Below are 20,535 nucleotides of genomic sequence, written 5' to 3' on the forward strand. Positions count from 1 at the left end.
ATGTAACGACGGAGCGGGAAATGGGTTTTGATGTTTGAATTAAAGGACTGCTAGCCCGTCTTCTCAATGCCTTCATTCCGCTATTTCAACTTGTTTCCGACTAGGCGTCTATTGAGTGTTCAACAAGCTGACTGCCCGACTTCCAAAGTATCCCATTCCACCCCTCAATAATTGTGCATACCCAATGATGGAGCCCCCTTCCCCCCAAGTCAGTTGACCATACAGGTGAAACTGCCAGCGGCCTAGACCAGCTTCTGATCAGAGTCTTAAACATAAACTTACTGAACAATTTGATTTTCATATGTTGCATAAAGTGTTCTCTGTAACTGAAACAGCATTTGGCCCCCCTTAGGAGCATCATATCTGCTTCCTACTACCATCTTTCGCTGATAGATATATACAAGTAAAAGCCAGTTGGACAGTGATAGAAGCCTGTGTATAGTGGCAGAAAAGCTTTGAGGTTAGTGCTAAAAGATACTGCTGGTACGAACACAGCCTAGAGGTGATAAGTTACTATCAATCTGAATGAACAATGCAACTTTTATTTCCTAGGCTACCGTTTTCGATCTCTAGCTAGCTTTCTCTCTTTCTAAGCTTCATGTCCTAAATCTTAGATGTTGTTTTTCTAATTTTCATTTTTATTTTAAATTCTTTTTGTTCTTTTTTCCTGTGAAGAATTCGGACACGGAGTTGGACTCCGAGGCTGCCCAAATCCAATACGTAACTATCTACCTATTGAAATCTCAATAGGATATCGGTATATATGCCTGGCGGACACCTTCGTTTTGGTCTTGAGAGGCGCGGACTTCTTCACCTAAGGAACATCAATCGACTCTGTTCTCTTCATGTCGCTCGCCATAGCTCCAACCACCCTTTTTGTTCCGCTTCGGCGGTCGCTGCTTGTTTTTTTTTTCTCCCTCTAAGGCATAGCAAGAAGCGAAGAGGTGAATTGGCTGGTAGGCTCAGTGCAGCTGTTGACATTGATGGCCGTGTTCATGGTCGAATTCTGCCTCGCCTTGGCGGTTGACAGGATATCTAACATGGCAAGTTAGTATAGTACCTTTCCAAGAGCAGGGCAGTGGTTGTTTGAAAGCCTAGCTAAATCAAAGACGATCCATGGGTAGTACCCGCGTGGGTTCACCTTCACTTCTCGGAGCGGATATCAAAAGTTGTTCCTAACTAACAAAGCAGAACAATGTGTAGAAACCTCCCTACGACGACAGGAAGAAAAGCGCAGTATATCTTGCACAAAGCCGTAGGCCTTCCATACCGTTCTAATCTGCGGGAGCCTCTAGATTAGGTTGGCAGGTAAAGCTTCATCATCTTGTCGACCTCCGAATGGCGCGTGCCGTCGTACATCGGAACATTAAAGTAGATGAATAGTAGCTACACAATATAGAGAAACGGACGACGAGGTACCTGGTAGCTGGCGACGACAGATCCTCTCTTATCGTGCAGGATGTAAACAAACCCCTAAATCGGGGTGGAACTGTGGGTCAACTGAGCGAGACGGGGAACCCGGCCGTACAAAGCGATCAATCGGGTTTGATCCCATGACTAAGTAGCAGACTTCTTTGAAAAGTTCCTTTACAAAAATTCACGGGCCATGACCGATACGTGACCGATTGTATGTGCAGAGAAAACGGTATCAAAATGTCGAGAATAAGGTAGCTTAGGAATTGAATGTTCTTGTCCGCTCGGACCAAGGTCTTGTGCACTTGCCTGCCGGATACCTAAGCGATGTTGCTTACCGGGGTCTTGCATCGTTCGATCAGGGTCTGTGCAGCTTGGCTTCTTGAGCATCGTATCACCCCATCGAGACAAAATCGACAACTCCAAGGGTCCAAACCAAGGAAGCGTCTTTGACTTAGATTGTACCTCTGATTCTTTTCTGAACTTCTCGAAAACTAGTCGCTTCAATCAACACCGATTGCGAAGAATACCGACAACATGAACACCGTAGGTTTCGCAGGCGCAACATCCACACTGGCATAGCAAACAAGACGCCAAGCTAACGTCATACCTCTTTCCCTCCGTCTAGGTCAAGTCTTTCTGGTGAGCGCACCATTCCACCGCAACACCACCACGCCGTCGCCGACATCAGGAAATCCTCATGACCGGCTAGCTAACCTGGACCCTTAACTCCACAGGCTCGGTTGGGGCTCTCTGTGCGTTGGTACGTTGCAAACCGTTTCACTCCGACAATAACACGATAACGAAGGGAAGAGAGGGAAACTAACGCTCTCCCGCAATTGCACAGGTGGCGCCGCCGCGTACTATTTCGCCAAGAAGGAGATCAATGCCTCGCGCCGTAACCAGCTCGAGGAACTGCGCCGCAAGAAGAGCATGGTTAGCTCGATGGAGCAATCGGAAAACCTTCAGTCCCAGTCCCTCTCTTCGTCAGCCACGGGCGGATCTGCCACCTACAACGGCTCTCCGGCACGGACGGACTCGGCCGGCTCACCCAGCATGGAATCTAGCAACGATCCGGCGCCGACGAGACATGCGCCTTCGACCGAGCGCGAAAGGGTATTCGAGAAAAGCAAGTACGAGGCTAGCGTCCCATATTCCAGCAGGAAGGGGGATCGATTCTCTTAAGTGGAAATCGCCACGGAACAGCAAAAAAGAGAGTAGAAGATATACACATGTATGATACGACAGCAAGGAAACTCTGGCCTGCCCCAAAAGTTAGACATGGGAATGCGGCTTGTTGGTTCTAATTCGACGTAGATGAAAGTCGCGGTTTCGATGTTGCTTAGCTGACTAGCTACAACTGGGCCTCGTTTCGTATGCTTGTTTTCCAGTGCAAGAGTCTTGAAATGGAATACCCAGGTTATCGGGAAAAGCTCTATGTTTTGCGTCCATGGATGCAGACACAAGTATAACCAGCGCGAGGCCGAATTCGTCCAGCGCGTCCAGTGACGCCACTGTTTACTGTGTGAAAGAGCACAAGCAGAGAGAGCTTTGACCACTTTGTGAGTCGTGCATAATTTTACAATATTTACCGTAACAGGCTTAGATGCATAATTTAATGCAAGGTTCTGCTGCAGATGAGGATGCTCTTGTCCAATCAGTGTCATCAATCGCGGCACCGAACCATGTTCCCTTAGTTTGCGTTTGCGGTTAGGTTTCTATTCATCAACTAAATCCATCTCACTTTCACCATTGCTGTCTCTACGCCGCGCGCTTGGACGCCTCACAATTTGTTTATATAACGACTTTCTCTTCACGACTCAGGATCGCAACACACATACGACACATCTTCAGACAATTAACTTCTCTTTTCCGACGCTCTCGCGATGGCATCGACGTCGGCAGAGCTGATCGTCGCCAAAGCGGCCCTCACAGGCGCCCTTTTTCGAGCAGACCCGCAGTCCTGTTCTCGCGACGAGATCGAGTCGACGCTCACGTTGCTGAACACGGCCACCGCCGAGTGCTCGCCCTCCAATGTCCAGGTTTGAACACACATGCTCAATGAACAGTACACCTCTTGTCTATAAGACCAATTGCTAAGTTGTGCGGCATATCTGTTTGCCCCGCGCCGTATGTTCAGAAATGCAAGCAATGGGCTCTCACCAACCTGGTTCCGTCCTCTATGCGGATCGCTCCCTTTTGCAAGTACCTGATCGCACTCGTCAAGTCGTATGGCCAGGGCCAGGCCAAGGATCTCACCGAGAGCGAGAAAAAGAAAGGCCGTGAGACGTCAGTCAAGCGCAAACGTCTCCATGCCCTCTACCTTCTCAACGACATCCTCTACCATGTCAAGTTCCGCAACCACGATGACAGCTTCGCTCCCAAGTTAGAACAGGCGCTTCTCGTTTTGGTCAGCAGCGCCTCTTCGTTCACCAACTGCCCGAAGCACATTCGCAAAATTCAAGACTTGATTTCACTATGGGAGGAAAAGGGTTACTTCTCAGAGGCTGTAATCAAGCAGCTACGGGTAGCCGTAGAAGACGGGCCATCATCGAATGCTTCTGTCCAGAACACTGCGCAGCCGGCTGCCACATCTACCAGCTCAATGCCCAAGCCCGTAAGAGCAGCTCCTTATATCATGCCAGCCATGCACGGCGATCCGTCCATACCATGGTACGACTTGCCGGCAGGCAACTGGATGCCCGTACTAGAACCAAACTCTACGAGGCCCATGAACCCCGACATGATTAAGCCTCTTGTGTTGCCCGCAGGACCGGCAGAGAAAACACTCATGCAGGCGGTTCAGAAACTGCTCGTCGATGTGGACAACATCTTCTCCAAGGATGCCGCGAACCTTGATGGACCTACACCTGAAATTGGGCAGATGGGAGAGATCATAGAGATCGATGAGATCACTGGCGAGGTCATCGGAGGTGAAACCTACTATGGCTGGTCTCGAAACTTTTGCGAGAAAATGAAGAAACGGAATCAGCGCGGAGCTTCGGGCAACGACAGCCGATCGCGGACTCGAGAAAGAACACGGTCATCGAGGTCGAGGTCGAGGTCGAGGTCGAGGTCGCGCTCATACAGCCCCAGTCGAAGTAGAGACTCGAGCCGGGGATCCGATGCTAGACCTGCTTTCAAACGCCAGCGGTTGTCAGAATCGCCAGAAAGAAGGTACCGGAGCCGGAGTAGATCAAGAAGTCAAAGTCGCAGCCGGAGCCGGAGCCGTGACAGGAGCCGTGACAGAAGTGCCCGTAGTCGTGGCTATGATTCACGCAGTCGCTCCAGGTCTCGCTCACGGGGTAGATACAGGTCTAGATCCAGATCAAGATCAACAAGTCGTCCAGGCTTCCGACAGAGGAGTCCAAGGTACGGTTCCCGTGGTCGAAGTCGCTCTGAGTCTCCTGCTAGACTTAGAGGAGGACAACATCAACAACCACCTTATCATGCTCCTCCACCGCTTACCGGCTTTCCCACGGGGATGCCGCCTCGCCCACCACAGCACCCGGGCGTCTTCGTACCGCCGCCGCCACCACCGCACAACCAACCAGTCGGTAATTTCCATCCGGTCCCGCCTCCCATCGGCTTTCCTGTTGCTGCCCCTCCTCTCCCAGGACAACCTCACCAACTCCCCAGCTTCCCAGTCCCGCCCCCTCCTCCCCCTCCGCAAAACTATCAAGGTCAATGGCCACCTCCGCCGCCCGGCCCGCCTCATCAATACTCTCAGCATCCTCAACATCCAACTCCTCCGCCGCACATCACCCCGTCGCCGCCGCCGAACTTCTTCCCACCCGGTGGCCCGATGGCTGTACCTCCTCACCCTCCCCCATTCGTTCCTTCTTCGGGCGGTGCTTGGCCGCCTCCGCCGTCGCCGCACTCGAATCAACCTCCCCATCATGCTCAGCATCAACAGCATCAGCAGCAGCAACCCCAGTATCATCAATCTCAACAGCACCAAGGTCGTGACTATCAAGGTTATTCCCAGCACCAGCCGCGCGATTATCAGCAGCACCAGCACCAGCAGGGACGTGAAGGAGACTATGGAGGAGGAAGCGGATCGGGTTACAGAGGTGGACGTGGGGGTGGAGGGGCCGGACGGGGTGATTACGGTCGAGGGGGGTATGGAGGGCAGCGTGGTGGTGCCCCGTGGGGTGGTGGTTGGGCGTGATTGAGTAAGTGAGCAAGCAGGTATCTTCTGCTGGGTTGGTTGGATCGATAGAATAGGGGTGGTCAAGGAAGGAAATGGTTATTGATGATGAACAGAGACCAACAGAATTATTCACTGTAGATGTGTTCTTATCGCGTGCTTGGGATCCTGAACGTGACTGAGCTTAAAGTGAGTGGTCAAGTATCACCGTGGCAGGAAGCAAGCGCCAGAGACCATTTGACATATCTCTTGACGAAGGGATATAGACTTCACCAAAAAAAGTTAAAAAAACAATTTTTTAAAAAAAAAAAAAATTTAAATTGAAAAAGATTTAATGAAAAAATAAAGAAAAAAAATTCAAGTACATACGACCATACCCACTGAAAAACTCGGGATCCCGTCTGCTCTCCTATAAATAAGCTAGTAAGGGTTAGATGCTGCCCTTGTATTTTCGCTAGGTAGACTACGGTCTATGCTGAATCTTGTCGCTTTTTATCCTCATACGCCTTGCGCCCCTCCTCCCTGAGCTTCTCATCATCTGGGCGAGACAATTCGACCTGAGGCAGCATGAAGAAGGCAATGACAAACGCCAGTGCGCAAAGAGCTGCCCCAGTCATGAATATGATGCGGAACCCCTTTCTATACGCGGGAATCAGGACACCACGGATTCTGTCGGCTTCGGCCTCGGAGACGGTCCTGAGATACATCTGTGGGTTACTTAAAAGAGTTTTGGATACGTCATGGTCGATGTCGAGAGACCCCAAAGATCCAGCCAGAACATTGTTGCTACCGACATATATGATTGTATTAGCACTCCAGGTATACACGACGCTACATGTAAGTAGGTATCAAGCTCACATGATTGTTCCACAAACGGCGAGGCCAATGGTGGCGCCAAGATTTCTGACGAAACTGCATGAACTGGTAAGCAAATGTCATGTTGGAGCCCGTGTACCTTGACTTACTTGCGGAATGAGGTGACGACAGCCATGTCACGTCTAGCCACGCCCGCCTGGACGGCAATCAAAGCACTTTTGAATGTTAGTAGAGTAACATGGTTAAGAATCGGGGACCAAGACACAAGCCAGACTAGGTAGACTCACGGCTGCAACGTGTTCCCAACGCCTACTCCGATGAGGATCGAGTACCCGATCTGCTTCCCAATCCCGGTAGTCTCATCCAGAGTTGACATCAAGCCCAAGCCAACGGCCCAGCAAACCCACCCGAAAAGGATGGACTCGCGGTAGCGACCGACCCAGTGGACCACAAGACCGGACAGAGTGCTGCTTGCCGTTTGGACCAACGTGACGGGCAGCAGCATGGCACCGGCCCTCGTTGCCGAGTACTGGTACACCAGCTGGTAGAAGGACGGGATGTAGTAGACTTGCACGACAAAGTTCCAACCGTTGATTGCCATGGTCATGCAAGCCCCGTTCACGATCTTGGACTTGAAGATGTGGACTGCCGAATGTCAGGAACTTGAAAACATGTCTGGTGGTTCAAGGTGAGAGGAAAGAAGAAGACCCACGGGGAACAAGAGGGTATCGTGGACCCTTCCATTGCCATAACACAAAGGCAACGCATGCCACAAAACCGGCAACCAGCGTCGCGATCACATGAGCTGACCCCCAGGGATATTCACCTCCACCCCAGGTGAGCCCCAACATCAGAACTATCGTGCCGGCCAAGGCCACCAAGATGCCGGTAAAATCCACTGCCTTGAGCTTCCTGCGAGGGTCGGTTAGCGCGATACATAGGTAACGCTACCTACCCTATCTCTCAGGAGAATAATAGGTAGGTACTCAACTTACACTTTCCAGTCACCCTGGACCTTCTTCAGTGGCATGAAGAACACCACGCCCAAAGTGGTAAGCACAGTCAGGGGCATGTTGATGCGGAAGATCCATCGCCACGAGTCCTCCGACTTGGACGACAGCGCACCGCCAATCACGGGGCCGATACCATTGGCAATAGCCACTACGGCACCCTTTTTTTTTTTATCATTATCATTATCAGATGCTGCGGTTTTGGACGGCCAAGAATAAGATAGACAGGTAGCTAACTTACGATAATGCCCTGGTACTTCCCCCTCTCCCTTAGCGGGACCACATCGCTCACAATCAGCTGGGCGACCGTCATCAGCCCGCCGCCGCCAATGCCAGTAAAGGCACGAAAGATGGTCAGCTGCAGCACGGACTGCGCCAGTGACGAGGCCAGGGATCCGAGGAAGAAGATGGCGAGGCCGGTGAGGAGCATGACTTTGCGCGACCAAATGTCCGACAGCCGCCCGTACAGCAGCTGGCCGACGGTTGAGGTTCTAGATCATCCACAGTGTCTGGTTAGCGCTATTTGGACGTGGATGTACTGGTAGATAGATAGGTAGGTTTGCGCGCGAAGGTCGAAGGAATCATCCTACATGAAGTAACCGTTGGCTATCCACGAGACCTGCGAGGTGGACCCCAGGGCGTTGCCGATGATGTACAAGCTGGTCGCGAGCGTGGTTTGGTCTATGAGTGCCAAAAGGTCGACGCCCGCGCAGGCGAGGAATATCTGCCATGGTCAGTCAGTCTGTGCTCTCGTTTCCGTTCATGTTTCAAGTGGTGTGCGACGGGGTATATGTAGGAACACTATACATACAGTGATGATGGTTCTCTTTGGGACATAGTTGGTCTGCTCATTGAACTCGTGGGCCTTGGTGTCGTCATTAGACGTTTTGCTCGTCACATTCATGGACTTCTCAGCTGACCCCAAGACCTCCTCGGGGGTGTTGGTTTCTTTGTCCATGTTCGATGCTGGTGGCAGGAATTGAAGATTCAGACGGCGCACAATTCTTGTCCCCCCTCCTTCAAATACCACGAAATGCCCACGAGTCCAGATTTGTTGTTGAGTAAGCCCCATATCGTTCGGGGCGAAATGTCAGGTCGCTACATCCCTCCTGCATAACTCTGTCCCACGCATCTCATCGCAAAGGGCTTGGCTTAGCTAATGACGAGCGTGTCCTTGATGGCCGATGTCCCTTATGGCCGGTGTCCCTTGATGGCCGATGTCCCTTGATGGCCCGGTGTCCCTTGATGTCCCCGAGATCAACATGGCCAAGAATAAGAAGAAGAAAATCGCGTATACAATTCGGTCGAGTTCCCCCCCCCTCTTTCCTCCCCCGATTTTGCTTCCCTGCCTAACCCTTTGAGAGCCTCGGTTACCGTTCTAGTTCCGGGTTGGCGTAGTAGACGGTGGATTCGACGTGATGACGCCGGAATAAGCTTATGCACGGCGCCGATCCACCCGCACTGCCGGACCTTGAGGGACGCAAAGTAAAGTAACGCAAACTAGCGCAAATCGGCGCGCTCAGTTTAATCTCACTCACTCAGCCTTTCTGCCCACTTCTGCCGTTCGAAGGCAGCCTCAGCCTACTGTGTAAGTACCTTGGAGAAAAGTGGGGATTGAGCGCAAACTACCGCAACCACTTCTTCCTTTCATCACCTCACCTTTTCCCTGGTAAAAGCTTTCCAAACTATTAATTATTACTCCCTGTGGGCACTATCAGAATGGTCTTGACAAGACGATTCTCGTGGTCTTTTTAGTTTTCTTATACGATGAAAGATGACTGAGCTGCAACCACAAAAGTCCTACTTTTTTCTCTCTTTTCTATAGGAAATTACTACCTTTCTAGCTGCATCTCAGCCATATTTCATCTTTTCAAAAATCTAAAAGCACCATGAGAATCACCACGTCGAGGCTATTCGATATGTTTGTTTGACTCATAACATCATATATACGGGTTAGTTCTGAAGGAAAGGAAAGGGAAAAGAGCTAATACAAACCTAAAACTTTTCCCTGTAAGGTGATTTTCTATAAAAGAATAATCGGATTTACAAAAGAAAAACATCTTTAGAATCGTCTCTTCAAGGCTAGCTTCAACATTATTTCTGAATTCTTAAATCCTTATTATCAAGTTTGAAAAAATCGAGTGTCCTTTTTGAGGTAGATACATCCTTAGGAACTAGGAGGAGATAGGAATAGAGGCGCTACTCTTGTGGAACAGTTGATTAAAAGCCAAGATCTAGGTACAAAGGCAGTTTCTCTACCCTATAGAATGTATTTTAGGTTACGTAGTCACAGCGAAGGCAAGGACGTGGTGGGAACCAAGAACAAGGAGGAAGAGCCGTCGGCATGTTCTGTTCGATCCCCGAAACAAGTGACGATCCCTTGGCCTGATATGTACGTACATATGCTCTCCAGCTCTGGATAGGTACTTCAGTACCTAGAGCAGTCGCCCCTATTATAAAAGCGTGTACCGCAGTTGTGTTGCAAAACCTTTCATTCTCATATACTCGTCAGATCAACAGCAAAGCTCTTCCACCATGGCAAATCCTTTGAACGTGTACAAGGGACCCGACTCCGTCCGGAGCTATTTCCACCCAGAGTCGTCACCGCCGCTGCCCCTGGTTGAGATACCCGACTGTCTCAACCCGTACCGCCGGGATGGCGTCCGCATATATGCAAAGATGATGTCGATGCATCCTGCAAATAACGTCAAATCGATGCCAGGTTGGTGAACCTGCCCGTCCTGATTCCTGTGCTACACGGCCGCCGTCGGATGGCGGGACTGACGAATCAACCCACATGCAACAGCTCTGAATCTTCTCGAGAATAGTGTGGAGAAGGGCAAGACGCAGACGGTTATCGAGTACAGCTCGGGGTCTACCGTGATTTCCATGTCGCTGATCGCCCGCGTCTTTCACGATCTTCACGATGTTCGAGCATACTTGAGCAACAAGACATCCCCGGCCAAGCTCCGGTTGATGCAGTTTTTCGGCCTCGACATGTACGGTGAAGTGCCAGTGATTCCTGCAACATGAACTTCGGTCTGAACTGACGCCGTGGGGCAGAACATTGTTTGGCGGTCCGTCGCAACCCGATCCTGATGACGAGCGGGGAGGCATCCGGGTTGCCGAGAGGCAAGCCAAGGAAGACGACTCCAAGATAAACCCGAATCAATATGACAATGACGACGTTGGTTTCCCCCAGAGAGACAAGGTTAAGGTCATACTACCGACGGCTGCTGACGCCGAGACATGGAATTAGAACTGGAAGGCGCACATTCGGTGGACGGGCCCGCAAATCCTCAGGCAGCTACCGGAGATCAACGTGCTATGCGCAGGAATGGGAACCTCAGGTAGGTACCTTACACTAGGCACGCTCAGTCATCTCCGGGACTGTACATCTAACGGGATATCGCAGGAACCATGACGGGGTTGGGAACGTACTTCAAGGATGCCAAGCTTACTGTGTACCGTGTCGGGTACGTATGTCCATGTCGCCCGAGTCGTCGAGGGGAGCGCGATCTGACCGCATCATGATTTACAGAGTATGCACCGCACCCGGCGACCGCGTTCCGGGCCCGCGCTCACATGCGCTCCTGGCCCCCGTACAATTCCCCTGGAAGTCAGCCGTGGACCACATAGAAGAGGTCGGCTCGCACGACTCCTTCTCGCTGTCTCTCAGCCTCTGCCGCGAGGGCCTCGTCTGCGGTCCGTCATCCGGCTTCAATCTCAAGGGCCTTTACCAGTTCATCGCCAGGCGCAAGGCCGACGGATCGCTCGCCGAGCTGGCGGGCGAGGACGGCGAGATTCATTGCGTCTTCCTGTGCTGTGATCTGCCGTATCAGTACATCAACGAGTACTTTGACAAGCTGGGAGCTGAGTACTTCCCCACAATCCATAACGAGGTAAGTTTATCACAAAGGTCTTCAGGGGGTGCGTGACAGGAAATTACCTAACCGAGTTTCTAGCACTTGACCAAGGTGGACCTTTACAGGTACGACGATAAATGGGAGAAGGAACCTGCCGATGCTCTCGACTTGTTCTTCACACAGGACGACGCCCTGGCAAGCGCGTTGGTGCCGATTACGTCCAAGGTAAAGCCCCAGCCTCAAACTTCCATCATCGACTTGCGGCAGCCGCTCGACTTCCACGACTTTCACCTCCCGGGCTCGGTCAATGTGCCTTTTGTCCATGAGGACACGCCTAGTCCCTTCTCTGAGCCGTACATTCTGGAGTCTCTCTGGAAGAGGCTGGAGGAGACATTCAAGGCGCCGAGCAAGGAGCTCCGAGATCTGCTTCGCGGCAGACGAATCTTGCTTCTTTGCTATGATGGGGATAGCGCGAGGGTGGCGACGAGTGTTCTCAGGGCCAAGGGACATGAGGCGGATAGTATCAAAGGTGGGTTTAAGGCGCTGAGAAGGTTGAGAGAGAAGTCGGACAGCGGTTTTCGTGCCAGAAACGATTCCGGCGTGGAGGTCATGGCGGTTCATCTTCCGAGTCCCATTCCTGTTGCTGCGCAGGTCGTTTAACCAAGAAAAGGGCATGGTCATGTGAAAGCTAGTCCAAGATTTGACGTACCAGAGACACGAGAAAAACATGGCTTTGCGCTTATTTCCCGCATTGCACCGGGCGCAGTTGGCTTTTTGATGACATTGTGTACCTAATCTTACGAATAAGTGGCGAGTTACCCAAAAAGGGGCTGAACGAATTTTCGAAGCCTGGGTTCATGGGGTTCGATGGGTCGAAGGCGGTAGATGCGTTGTGTGCCGGGGTCAGGGTTATGGCCAGGCCGATGAGGAAGGTCCCTTGATCGAACCATTAGACTGCCCGGTTTCACGCTGTCTTGCTTGATCTCAAGAGGGACAGCATCGTGACCCTTACCGAAGGACATGAAGACGGCGCATGGGAATGTGTTGCCGAGAATGGACTCGAGGATTCCGCCGACGTTCATCATTATGCCCCCCATGCTGTAGAAGATGCCGCTGGTAAAGGTAACCCTGTCAGCCATGTAGGATTATAATAATCAGACTTTTTAAATCGTCTCGTACAAAACGTGATAAGGTACAGCACCTTTCGTAGAGCGAATGAACGCGCGCAAGACCAATAGACAACTAAAGACCTCTGTCATCTCAAGCTATGGGTGATGAAGTTCGAGTAGCAAAACCAAGATAGACAAAGAGCCAGAGCCAAGAAAGCGATTAATAGTCGCTATACTCCTCCTCGTCCTCTTCGTCAATGTCCACATCCTCTTCATCCCATGCCTGGGGCTGCTGCCTATGACGAGTTCTTCCCCTCTCACCTTCCTCCCCAATTTCACCCTCGCCACCTTCTCCCTCTTCATCATCTTCCTCTTCGCTCTCATCCTCATTCTCGTCACCAAGTTCCTTATCCGTCCGGTAACCGTAGCCACCCTCGGTCTGATAGCCGCCATCGGTCTGGTAGCCCCCGTCAGTTCGGTAGCCGCCGTATCGATCCTCCTCTTCGTCGTCTTCGTCATCGTAGCCACGCTCGTCATCCTCGTCCTCATCTTCGTCCCCAAGAAGGTCGCCGTCACTAAAGTCGCCTTCTTCTTCTTCCTCTTCTTCGGAAAGACCTTCGAATTCTTCGTCTTCGTTGTCTTCGAAGATGTCTTGGAGGATCTTGGGGGCTTGGACTTCTTCTTCGCCTTCTTCCTCTTCTTCCTCGTCTTCACGATGATCTTGGCGATGTTGTGGTTCGGTGGTAGCGGTTTGACCCCCGCCCGCGGTGGCAGGTGATGGTTTCTTGGTGGTTGTGGGGGCGGTGGTATCAGCCCGGGCTGAGTCTACGCCGATACTCGCCAGTGCTGGATCAAGCAGTACTTCATCCACTTCTGTACCTGGAGCAGCAGCAGAAGCAACACCAGAAGGTCCCAGACCAGCGGCAGGATCAGCCGGGGCCCGCCTCCTCTCTCTCGGCTTAAGTCCAATCCCCAACAACAACGCCATCTTCTCCGCCTCGCGCTCCTCCACCTCTTTAAGGGGAATCCTAACTCTATAGTGCGTCTTCTTCTTCCTCTCCTCCCACCGATCACGTCCTTGCTTGAGGCCCGGCTTGATTTTATTTCTTCCCCGTAGCTGCTCGCACTCCTTCGCCGTGAGCTGCAGATCAGGCAGCGTGATGCCAATACTAGTTCCCGAGCCACCATCCCCTCCATCATTCGGCCCTTTGACGGCTTCCAACGTGCACCCGAAATCGTCGTCCGACAGCGTGCGGCCGAACCGGATGGCGAGCATCTTGCACTTCATGATGGCTTTCGCCACCGACCACAGCACGCGGTGGTAGAATCCCGATATCTCGGTGTCGCACTCGGGCCGCACCTCGGCATTTTCAAACAATCGACGGAGGAGAGGATCCGTGATGTCGCACACCTGCCAGACTTTTCCGTCGGTACTAAACGACTCGCCCGTGAACACGTGCGTCTCGCGCGATCGACGCTCTGATCCTCTTCCGAGATTGGCGCCCTCGCCGTAGCTGTTCCAGTACTTACCAAAGTTGGTGACGCCCAGCTCGGAACGGCGGACGGCCTTCCACTCACGGCCGACGGTGCCGATGCGGGTCTTGTGCAGCTTGAAGATCAAGGTCTGGTAAATGCGGTATTTGGGATCGGAGCGGGGGTCGAGGCCATATTTGACCAGCGCGTCGCGCCACGGTCCGCCCTTGAACTGGTAGCCCGCGTATTGCAGGCAGTGGCGCACCAGCGAGCCGCTTTTGGGCAAAGAGGCGAACTTGGAGCCTAGCCGGTTCCACATGCTGCGCCGTGTCCAGATCGGCCGCTCCTCCATTGCCGCCCACATTTCCTTCATGATAAGAGCGACCTGTGGGTCGGCCAGGTTGGGCTGGCGCCGGGGGGCGGACGGGACGGGATACTCGTCGTGCGCAATGAAGTAGCCGGCGGCCGGGACGCGGGAGGTCACGTTGACCACGCGCCGGAACTCGGCTTCAGAGTCGACATCGGAGTCGCCGCCGTCGTCGTCCGCTTGGCCAGCAGTGCCGGGGCTGATTTCTTTGGTGTACGGATTCTGGGCGTAACCGTATTGGAAGGGCAAGCTCATGGGGGTGAAGTTAGGAGGAGGGATCAGGTCGATGTTCTTCCCGGATTCGATACCCGGTTGGATGGCGAACTCCTTGAGCTTGGCGACATCGCCGGGCAGCACCTGGTCGACGAACCGGGACATGAAGGGGGAGTTGCCCATGGCGTACTGGAAGTCGGCGAGGCCGCGGTAGCGGTGCGTGTTGGTGATGACGCCGATGGGCTCAACGGTGTACTTCCTTACATTGTCACTGAGCTTTCGACGGAGAAGCCGAGGGGCGTCTAGCCGGTCTCGAGAGAAGACTTCTTCATTGGGGTTTGTTGTCGTGGACGTGTTGTTGTCGACAACGGGACCCTCGAAGGGATCATCAGTCCCACGTTTGCGCTTCCGCCCCGTACGCTTGGGAACCGTAACTTTGACAACAACATTGTGGGTGAGAGCATTGTGCGAGACAATCGGCCTCACTGTCGGGTCACTGTGTCGTAAATAAAGTGGAATGGACACTTGAGGGCTGGATGAATCAACAATCTGAGGATATTGTCAGTCTCAGCCTCAAGCTTCCACATGATATAGAAGAGAAATATATCCTACAGCCTCGAGTGAGTAGTGTGCAGGAAATGTGTTCATGGCCTTGTCCACATTTTTGATAATCATGGGATGCTCAAGCGCCCCCAATCTCCGAGCAGGCACTGGGCAGCTGGGTGCATGTTCTGTTTGGTCGTTGAGCTCGTCCATCATGTCATTCGGAGAAGCCGGTGATTGCGCATGAATTCTGGACATATGATTGAAGTTTGGTATTGCGACTGATAATTGCCCGTAAGCGCTGCAAGGATCACAGTGTTAGTGTCGTTGTCGCTTCATCAGCATCGTGGCCGTGATGTTGGACGGAGTCTGAATTGTTTTTTTGACGATGTCAATAAATGGAGTTGCACAGTGAGGATTATTGCAGGCAGGTTGAAATTGCATGGGTTTACGCGGCGAAATTGTTTTGCGAAGACAGTGCGCATGGTTGAGAAAGTACATGGTACCTCCAGCCACTCAAGATGAGTGACGGACTGGAACTTGAAGTCGGAACTGCTAGGTTGTTACAGTACTTATTTGCTCTTGCCTTTGTGCATGCCCTGCATAGGTGCCGGTTACTATGCCGTAACGCGGTTGTATTGATTAACATGATTCGCTCTTTCCTTTTAACCATCAAACGAGCCAGAGATATTCATTACCAACCAAACCTTAGTAGAAATACACAAAGACGCTCGTTGATTTATACCATCTGACCACAGAAACACTGAAGCAAGCAAATGAGGCTTGAAAAAGGAAGGACCTGTGGGGAGCACTGGAAATGGGCCCAAGACACCCTGCATGGCGCTAAATGAACGCCTGCAGTTCATTCGAGTGGAGATCATTGACACCTGTAATTACCAAGACTGGGGCTCGGGGCCACCTCCAAGCATAGACACATCGGTTAAGACTACCGCAGCAGAGGGGACCTGTTGTGCTTGATATCTATCGCTGTCCTAACAATTCCTTGGTTGTTTGATACGCAAATACAGATAGTGCAATAATAGCGTAGTCTACACAACTCTTGAATTGCCTGGTGACATCCGCTTCCACGGCACACCAGCAACGGAATAACATTTCAGCCTCGCCATCCCATTTCCATTCCCTGGACGTCCTTTCGCCCTGTTCGGGTGATCATCTCCAGCCCATCATAAGCGCGCCGGTGTATCTAGATCAGCTTCCCCTTGGGCGCTACTACTTCAGGGAATCTGTCCGGGCACTTTTTCGAAACCGAGCTACAACAGAGGAAAGAAAGTGCAGTGTTCTATTTGCCGTTTCAGCCTCGAGCCCTTCTTCACTCTGCATGTAATTGTCAAGGACATGGTAACAACAACCGTCCATTTTGGTTTTCAACTATACAGGTACCTACCTAGGTACGTACTATTAGACTTCCTTGAAGCTTCGTACAAGTCCCTTAGTAAAACCTGATTCAAGGTTCCGTCCGGGGTCTTTTTAGGCGATCATTACCTTCCCATTCATTTACTTTTGCGTCTGTCCACGACTTTGCTACGTCGGTACCTACCTTAGGTACCGTACCTTACCCTAGGAGCCTAGGTACCTCTAGTTGACAGCCACAACCTAAACACACCGCTCGGACCTCCAACAACCCGACATAGTGAACCTAACAAAGTTGGAAGCGAGTTAACGCAGCGGAGTGAGCAGCTCCAGCGTCCGAATCTCTCACACAGCTCGGCTTCGACTCCGCGTTGTACACCTCTCACCACCAACGAAGAGTGGAAGCGACAAGGGACCATTGGACAAACAGCCACATCACCTGGCACCTGGCACCCTCACACTCGGCTTTGGGTCCCGCGATTGCATCCCGTCCAGCCCCGCAGCAACATCCTGGCCTGGCTCATCTGGGCCTACACTCACTGGGCAGATCTACCACCCAGACTTCCACTTCTGGCTTGTTTAGCGGATTGGTGCTGGCGCTACCTGATTCTTTAACAGCACCCTACCTACTCTCAAGAGTCCCGTCTCGCACCCGACCTCCATCGAACCAGCAAGTTCGTCCCTCTCTCTGGCATTCGCTTCATTCCCCCCCCTCCCCCAAAGGTCCCAAAACACACACACTGGACTTGGACTGAAGCACCAATTCCCACTCCCATCCGGCAACGTCCCTACAGCAACACCTACCACCCGACGCCAGCACGCCCGCCGTCGACGAGACACCCTGCGCTTGTTGTCGTCACCTTGACTTGTCATCCGATCCCGCGCGGCTTTCATTCCGTTACTCCGCCAGTTCGCCGTGCGCCCTCAGAGCATTTCACCCTGCTACTGCTGCTGTAGCCGTTGCCTCTGCCACCATCGAGAGAGCGCGCTCCCCCGACTCCCGTCGCCGACACCCCTAGCATTAACCATCCTACCAAGGTTACCATTCAATCGGCCGTCGGGCATCCACAAAAAGTCGATTGACACGCCGTGGCCTCGCCATCATCCAACGCGGCGTCGTCCCCAATTATACTGCCAGCCACAGTCGGGCTTGTGGTCGGAAGTTTGCTCTGACGCACTGCACCCCTCCTCTTCGACATCCAGGCGGGACGTAGAGCTTTCGGTGAAGCAAGTCCGCGACCGGCCGCCCGTTGGCATCGCAGTCTGAAACCCGCGAGCTGTTCGGCACACATCCTAGCCTTTGGCTAGCCACCCCCTTTTCGTATACAGCTATCAGACTATCGCCGCGCCCTCATTACCCCTCCACCTTCAGGTCGGGCAGCCTTCACTCGCCCCACAGGCAGAGAAACTGTTGTCCTCAAAGATGAAGCGGTTCAGCCAGAGAGTCGTAAGTCAAGTCTAGGTGTTTTGTAAGCTGTCCCGTTGGAACGGATCGCTAATGCTACACCGTCGTGCTAGCTCTCGAGGACGAAGGACAAGGATTCCAAGTCCAAGAAGAATAAGGATGCGAAGGACGGAACAGCTTCCCCCAACTCACAAGGCTCTCGCGAGGCCACCCAGTCGCCCGTTCTCACCCCTTCATCGTCTACGTCGACACTTGTAAATGACAGCCGTAACAAGCCATTGCCGCCTAACAATGCGGCCCATGGCGACCACGGCAATTCCATGCTCGGCCCTCAGGGCGGCAACTCGAACCCTGGCGCAGCGGATAGATTCAGCAGTATCGGGGGGCAGCAACAGGGCGCCAACGGCGGCAGCACCCCTGTCCGTCACGGCACCCTTCCTCCTACCGTTATAATCAGCCCCAGCGCGCCGGTAAGAAGCTCCTTGGACTGCCGTACTTGGACCATGGAAATACTAACGATTGGTTGTCGTAGCATGTCCCACCTCCCGGCGCCGCGGAAACGATGCCGCACGATCTCGCTCCTCCAAAAGCCGGACAAAAGTCGCTTATGTTTGACCGTTTACACCAGACCCCCAAAGACGTCCTGGAAGGGCTCAGGACGCCAAAGAGGCAGAACTCGTCGCGGTTCGACATCTCAGCCCATCGCGAGCTCGAGAAGCTCCCGGGCTTCCATGAGGTGGCCCCCAATCACCGCCAGGATCTGTTCATGAAGAAGATCGAGCAGTGCAACGTCATCTTTGACTTCAATGATGCTAGCGCCGACATGAAGTCCAAGGAGATCAAGCGATTGGCCCTTCACGAGCTGCTGGATTATGTCGCTAATAACCGGCAAGTCATCACTGAGCCAATGTATCCGCGTGTGGTTGAGATGTTTGCAAAGAACTTATTCCGCCCAATTCCTCCTCCCATGAACCCGCAGGGTGAAGCTTTCGATCCCGAAGAGGATGAACCGGTCCTGGAGGTTGCATGGCCGCATATTCAAGTTGTCTATGAGTTCTTCCTCCGGTTCATTGAAAGTCAAGATTTCAACACCAATATTGCCAAGGCGTATATCGATCATAGCTTCGTTCTTCAGCTACTCGAGCTCTTCGACTCCGAGGACCCTAGAGAACGGGACTTCTTAAAGACGACTCTGCATCGTATCTACGGCAAGTTCCTCAATCTGAGGTCCTTTATCCGCCGCTCTATCAACAACGTCTTTTTTCAGTTCACGTACGAAACTGAAAGATTCAATGGCATTGCCGAACTGCTCGAAATTCTTGGGTCAATTATCAACGGTTTTGCGCTCCCTCTCAAGGAGGAACACAAGCTTTTCCTTACCAGAGTGTTGCTTCCTCTTCACAAGGTCAAGAGTCTGAGCATGTACCATCCTCAATTGGCGTACTGCATCGTGCAATTCCTGGAGAAGGATGCTTCCTTGACAGAAGAGGTATGTGACACACCACGTCTTTTGCGACCCCACCATAAGCTAACATCTGTCTCAGGTTGTTCTCGGACTTCTCCGTTATTGGCCCAAGGTCAACAGCACCAAGGAGGTCATGTTTCTCAACGAGGTTGAAGACATCTTCGAGGTCATGGACCCGGCTGAGTTCGCCAAGGTCCAAGAACCTCTGTTCCATCAGCTCGCCAAATCGGTTGCCAGCCCGCACTTCCAGGTCGCTGAGAGAGCTTTGTACTTCTGGAACAACGAGTACTTCTGCAATCTCGTGAGCGACAATGTCGAGATCATTCTCCCCATCATGTTCGCTCCTCTATACGAAAACTCCAAGGGACATTGGAATAGGTACGTATTTGAGCAATATCCCATGTTTGAGGTATCACGACTAACCGGGAATAGAACCATCCACGGCATGGTATATAACGCCATGAAGCTGTTTATGGAAATCAACCCGCAGCTATTCGATGATTGCTCCCACGAGTACACGGAAAACCAAAGCAACGCCCCTGCAAGGGAAGCTCATCGCCAGAGCAAATGGGCTCGACTCGAAGAACTCGCGAAGCAGCGGAAAGTAGAAAGTGGAACATCCAATGGCACCAGCTCTATCCCAGCTCGCACCACTGTTCACCCGCTGCCTCGCCTAGAAGAAGTAGACGGCACAGAGGATAATCAAAAGAGGCTGGATTCTTTGAAGTTGCAGGATGGTGATAGAAGGGAGCGACGACCCGGGATGCACGAGAGGCAAAGCTCAGTAGGTTCATCCAGAAGTCGGTAATACGCCTTCACAAAGGAGCTATCTTTTCGGGCGTGTTGTTCTTTTTTTTTTATTTATTTTGGAGCTCAAGGCCACGGGCATTGTTCGGTGTCAAAGTCATGTACGAAGCTGGGAAAACCCGTCATTACGCGATTGGAGGAAGAAGGAAGTTGAAGGAAGCAGGGAAACAAAGGCTGAACAGGGGCTTTTTTGCCGGCCGGTCTTATATACGTCGAAACCAGGACAAGAGGACGGACAAGGACATGAATTGGGCAAGCAGTCAGGCGGGCGGGCGGCAGAAGGCGGCAGCGCAACAGACAGACAGCACACAGGAACTTTGGCACATAGGTCTCAGGGACTTAACCACCACTTTTAGAGAGTTTTTAACGGCGTCATGATTCCATTCCAGTTTACTTCAATTCTTAGCCAGCTCGACCACCGACCGAAAAAAAGAAATGCTTTTTCTTTCGTTTCTTGTTTTTGTTAGCACAAGGCTAGGCTGGCTTCGATTGTTAATATATTTTGGAACTTTCTTTTTCTTTTCGCT

At 52.3% G+C, this 20,535-nt stretch overlaps 8 protein-coding genes across 8 annotated transcripts; 5 read left to right on the forward strand and 3 right to left on the reverse strand.

The window, feature by feature from the left end:
• Nucleotides 1–1,819: 1,819 nt before the first annotated feature.
• Nucleotides 1,820–2,841, forward strand: NEUTE1DRAFT_115994 (uncharacterized protein; the record flags this gene model as incomplete). Its single annotated transcript, XM_009849951.1, has 4 exons — nt 1,820–1,959; nt 2,042–2,055; nt 2,151–2,176; nt 2,261–2,841. 4 exons carry the CDS (start codon nt 1,951–1,953, stop codon nt 2,596–2,598), a joined length of 387 nt encoding a protein of 128 aa, XP_009848253.1.
• A 458-nt stretch (nt 2,842–3,299) lies between these two features.
• On the forward strand, nt 3,300–5,728 carry NEUTE1DRAFT_120179 (uncharacterized protein; the record flags this gene model as incomplete). The annotated part of the gene is made up of 2 exons (XM_009849952.1): nt 3,300–3,455; nt 3,515–5,728. The coding sequence occupies 2 exons, from the start codon at nt 3,300–3,302 to the stop codon at nt 5,582–5,584; spliced, it is 2,226 nt and encodes a 741-aa protein (XP_009848254.1).
• A 256-nt stretch (nt 5,729–5,984) lies between these two features.
• Nucleotides 5,985–8,347, reverse strand: NEUTE1DRAFT_76912 (uncharacterized protein; the record flags this gene model as incomplete). Its single annotated transcript, XM_009849953.1, has 9 exons — nt 5,985–6,394; nt 6,422–6,475; nt 6,529–6,594; nt 6,667–7,024; nt 7,092–7,291; nt 7,375–7,550; nt 7,631–7,880; nt 7,980–8,113; nt 8,201–8,347. 9 exons carry the CDS (start codon nt 8,345–8,347, stop codon nt 6,034–6,036), a joined length of 1,746 nt encoding a protein of 581 aa, XP_009848255.1.
• Nucleotides 8,348–9,921: 1,574 nt separating this feature from the next.
• On the forward strand, nt 9,922–11,917 carry NEUTE1DRAFT_76914 (uncharacterized protein; the record flags this gene model as incomplete). The annotated part of the gene is made up of 7 exons (XM_009849954.1): nt 9,922–10,111; nt 10,196–10,388; nt 10,453–10,576; nt 10,649–10,739; nt 10,805–10,865; nt 10,931–11,291; nt 11,355–11,917. The coding sequence occupies 7 exons, from the start codon at nt 9,925–9,927 to the stop codon at nt 11,913–11,915; spliced, it is 1,578 nt and encodes a 525-aa protein (XP_009848256.1).
• Nucleotides 11,918–11,994: 77 nt separating this feature from the next.
• On the reverse strand, nt 11,995–12,394 carry NEUTE1DRAFT_135114 (uncharacterized protein; the record flags this gene model as incomplete). The annotated part of the gene is made up of 2 exons (XM_009849955.1): nt 11,995–12,191; nt 12,268–12,394. 2 exons carry the CDS (start codon nt 12,392–12,394, stop codon nt 11,995–11,997), a joined length of 324 nt encoding a protein of 107 aa, XP_009848257.1.
• A 68-nt stretch (nt 12,395–12,462) lies between these two features.
• NEUTE1DRAFT_144408 (uncharacterized protein) lies at nt 12,463–15,173 on the reverse strand (the record flags this gene model as incomplete). Its single annotated transcript, XM_009849956.1, has 2 exons — nt 12,463–14,966; nt 15,030–15,173. The coding sequence occupies 2 exons, from the start codon at nt 15,171–15,173 to the stop codon at nt 12,585–12,587; spliced, it is 2,526 nt and encodes an 841-aa protein (XP_009848258.1).
• A 2,581-nt stretch (nt 15,174–17,754) lies between these two features.
• Nucleotides 17,755–20,009, forward strand: NEUTE1DRAFT_58236 (uncharacterized protein; the record flags this gene model as incomplete). Its single annotated transcript, XM_009849045.2, has 5 exons — nt 17,755–17,778; nt 17,850–18,206; nt 18,269–19,225; nt 19,281–19,579; nt 19,634–20,009. 5 exons carry the CDS (start codon nt 17,755–17,757, stop codon nt 20,007–20,009), a joined length of 2,013 nt encoding a protein of 670 aa, XP_009847347.1.
• A 98-nt stretch (nt 20,010–20,107) lies between these two features.
• Nucleotides 20,108–20,386, forward strand: NEUTE1DRAFT_98281 (uncharacterized protein; the record flags this gene model as incomplete). Its single annotated transcript, XM_009849957.1, has 1 exon — nt 20,108–20,386. The coding sequence occupies one exon, from the start codon at nt 20,108–20,110 to the stop codon at nt 20,384–20,386; it is 279 nt and encodes a 92-aa protein (XP_009848259.1).
• Nucleotides 20,387–20,535: the final 149 nt, after the last annotated feature.

This window comes from Neurospora tetrasperma (assembly GCF_000213175.1).
Source record: "Neurospora tetrasperma FGSC 2508 unplaced genomic scaffold NEUTE1scaffold_1, whole genome shotgun sequence".
Classification (NCBI taxonomy): Eukaryota; Fungi; Ascomycota; class Sordariomycetes; order Sordariales; family Sordariaceae; genus Neurospora; species Neurospora tetrasperma.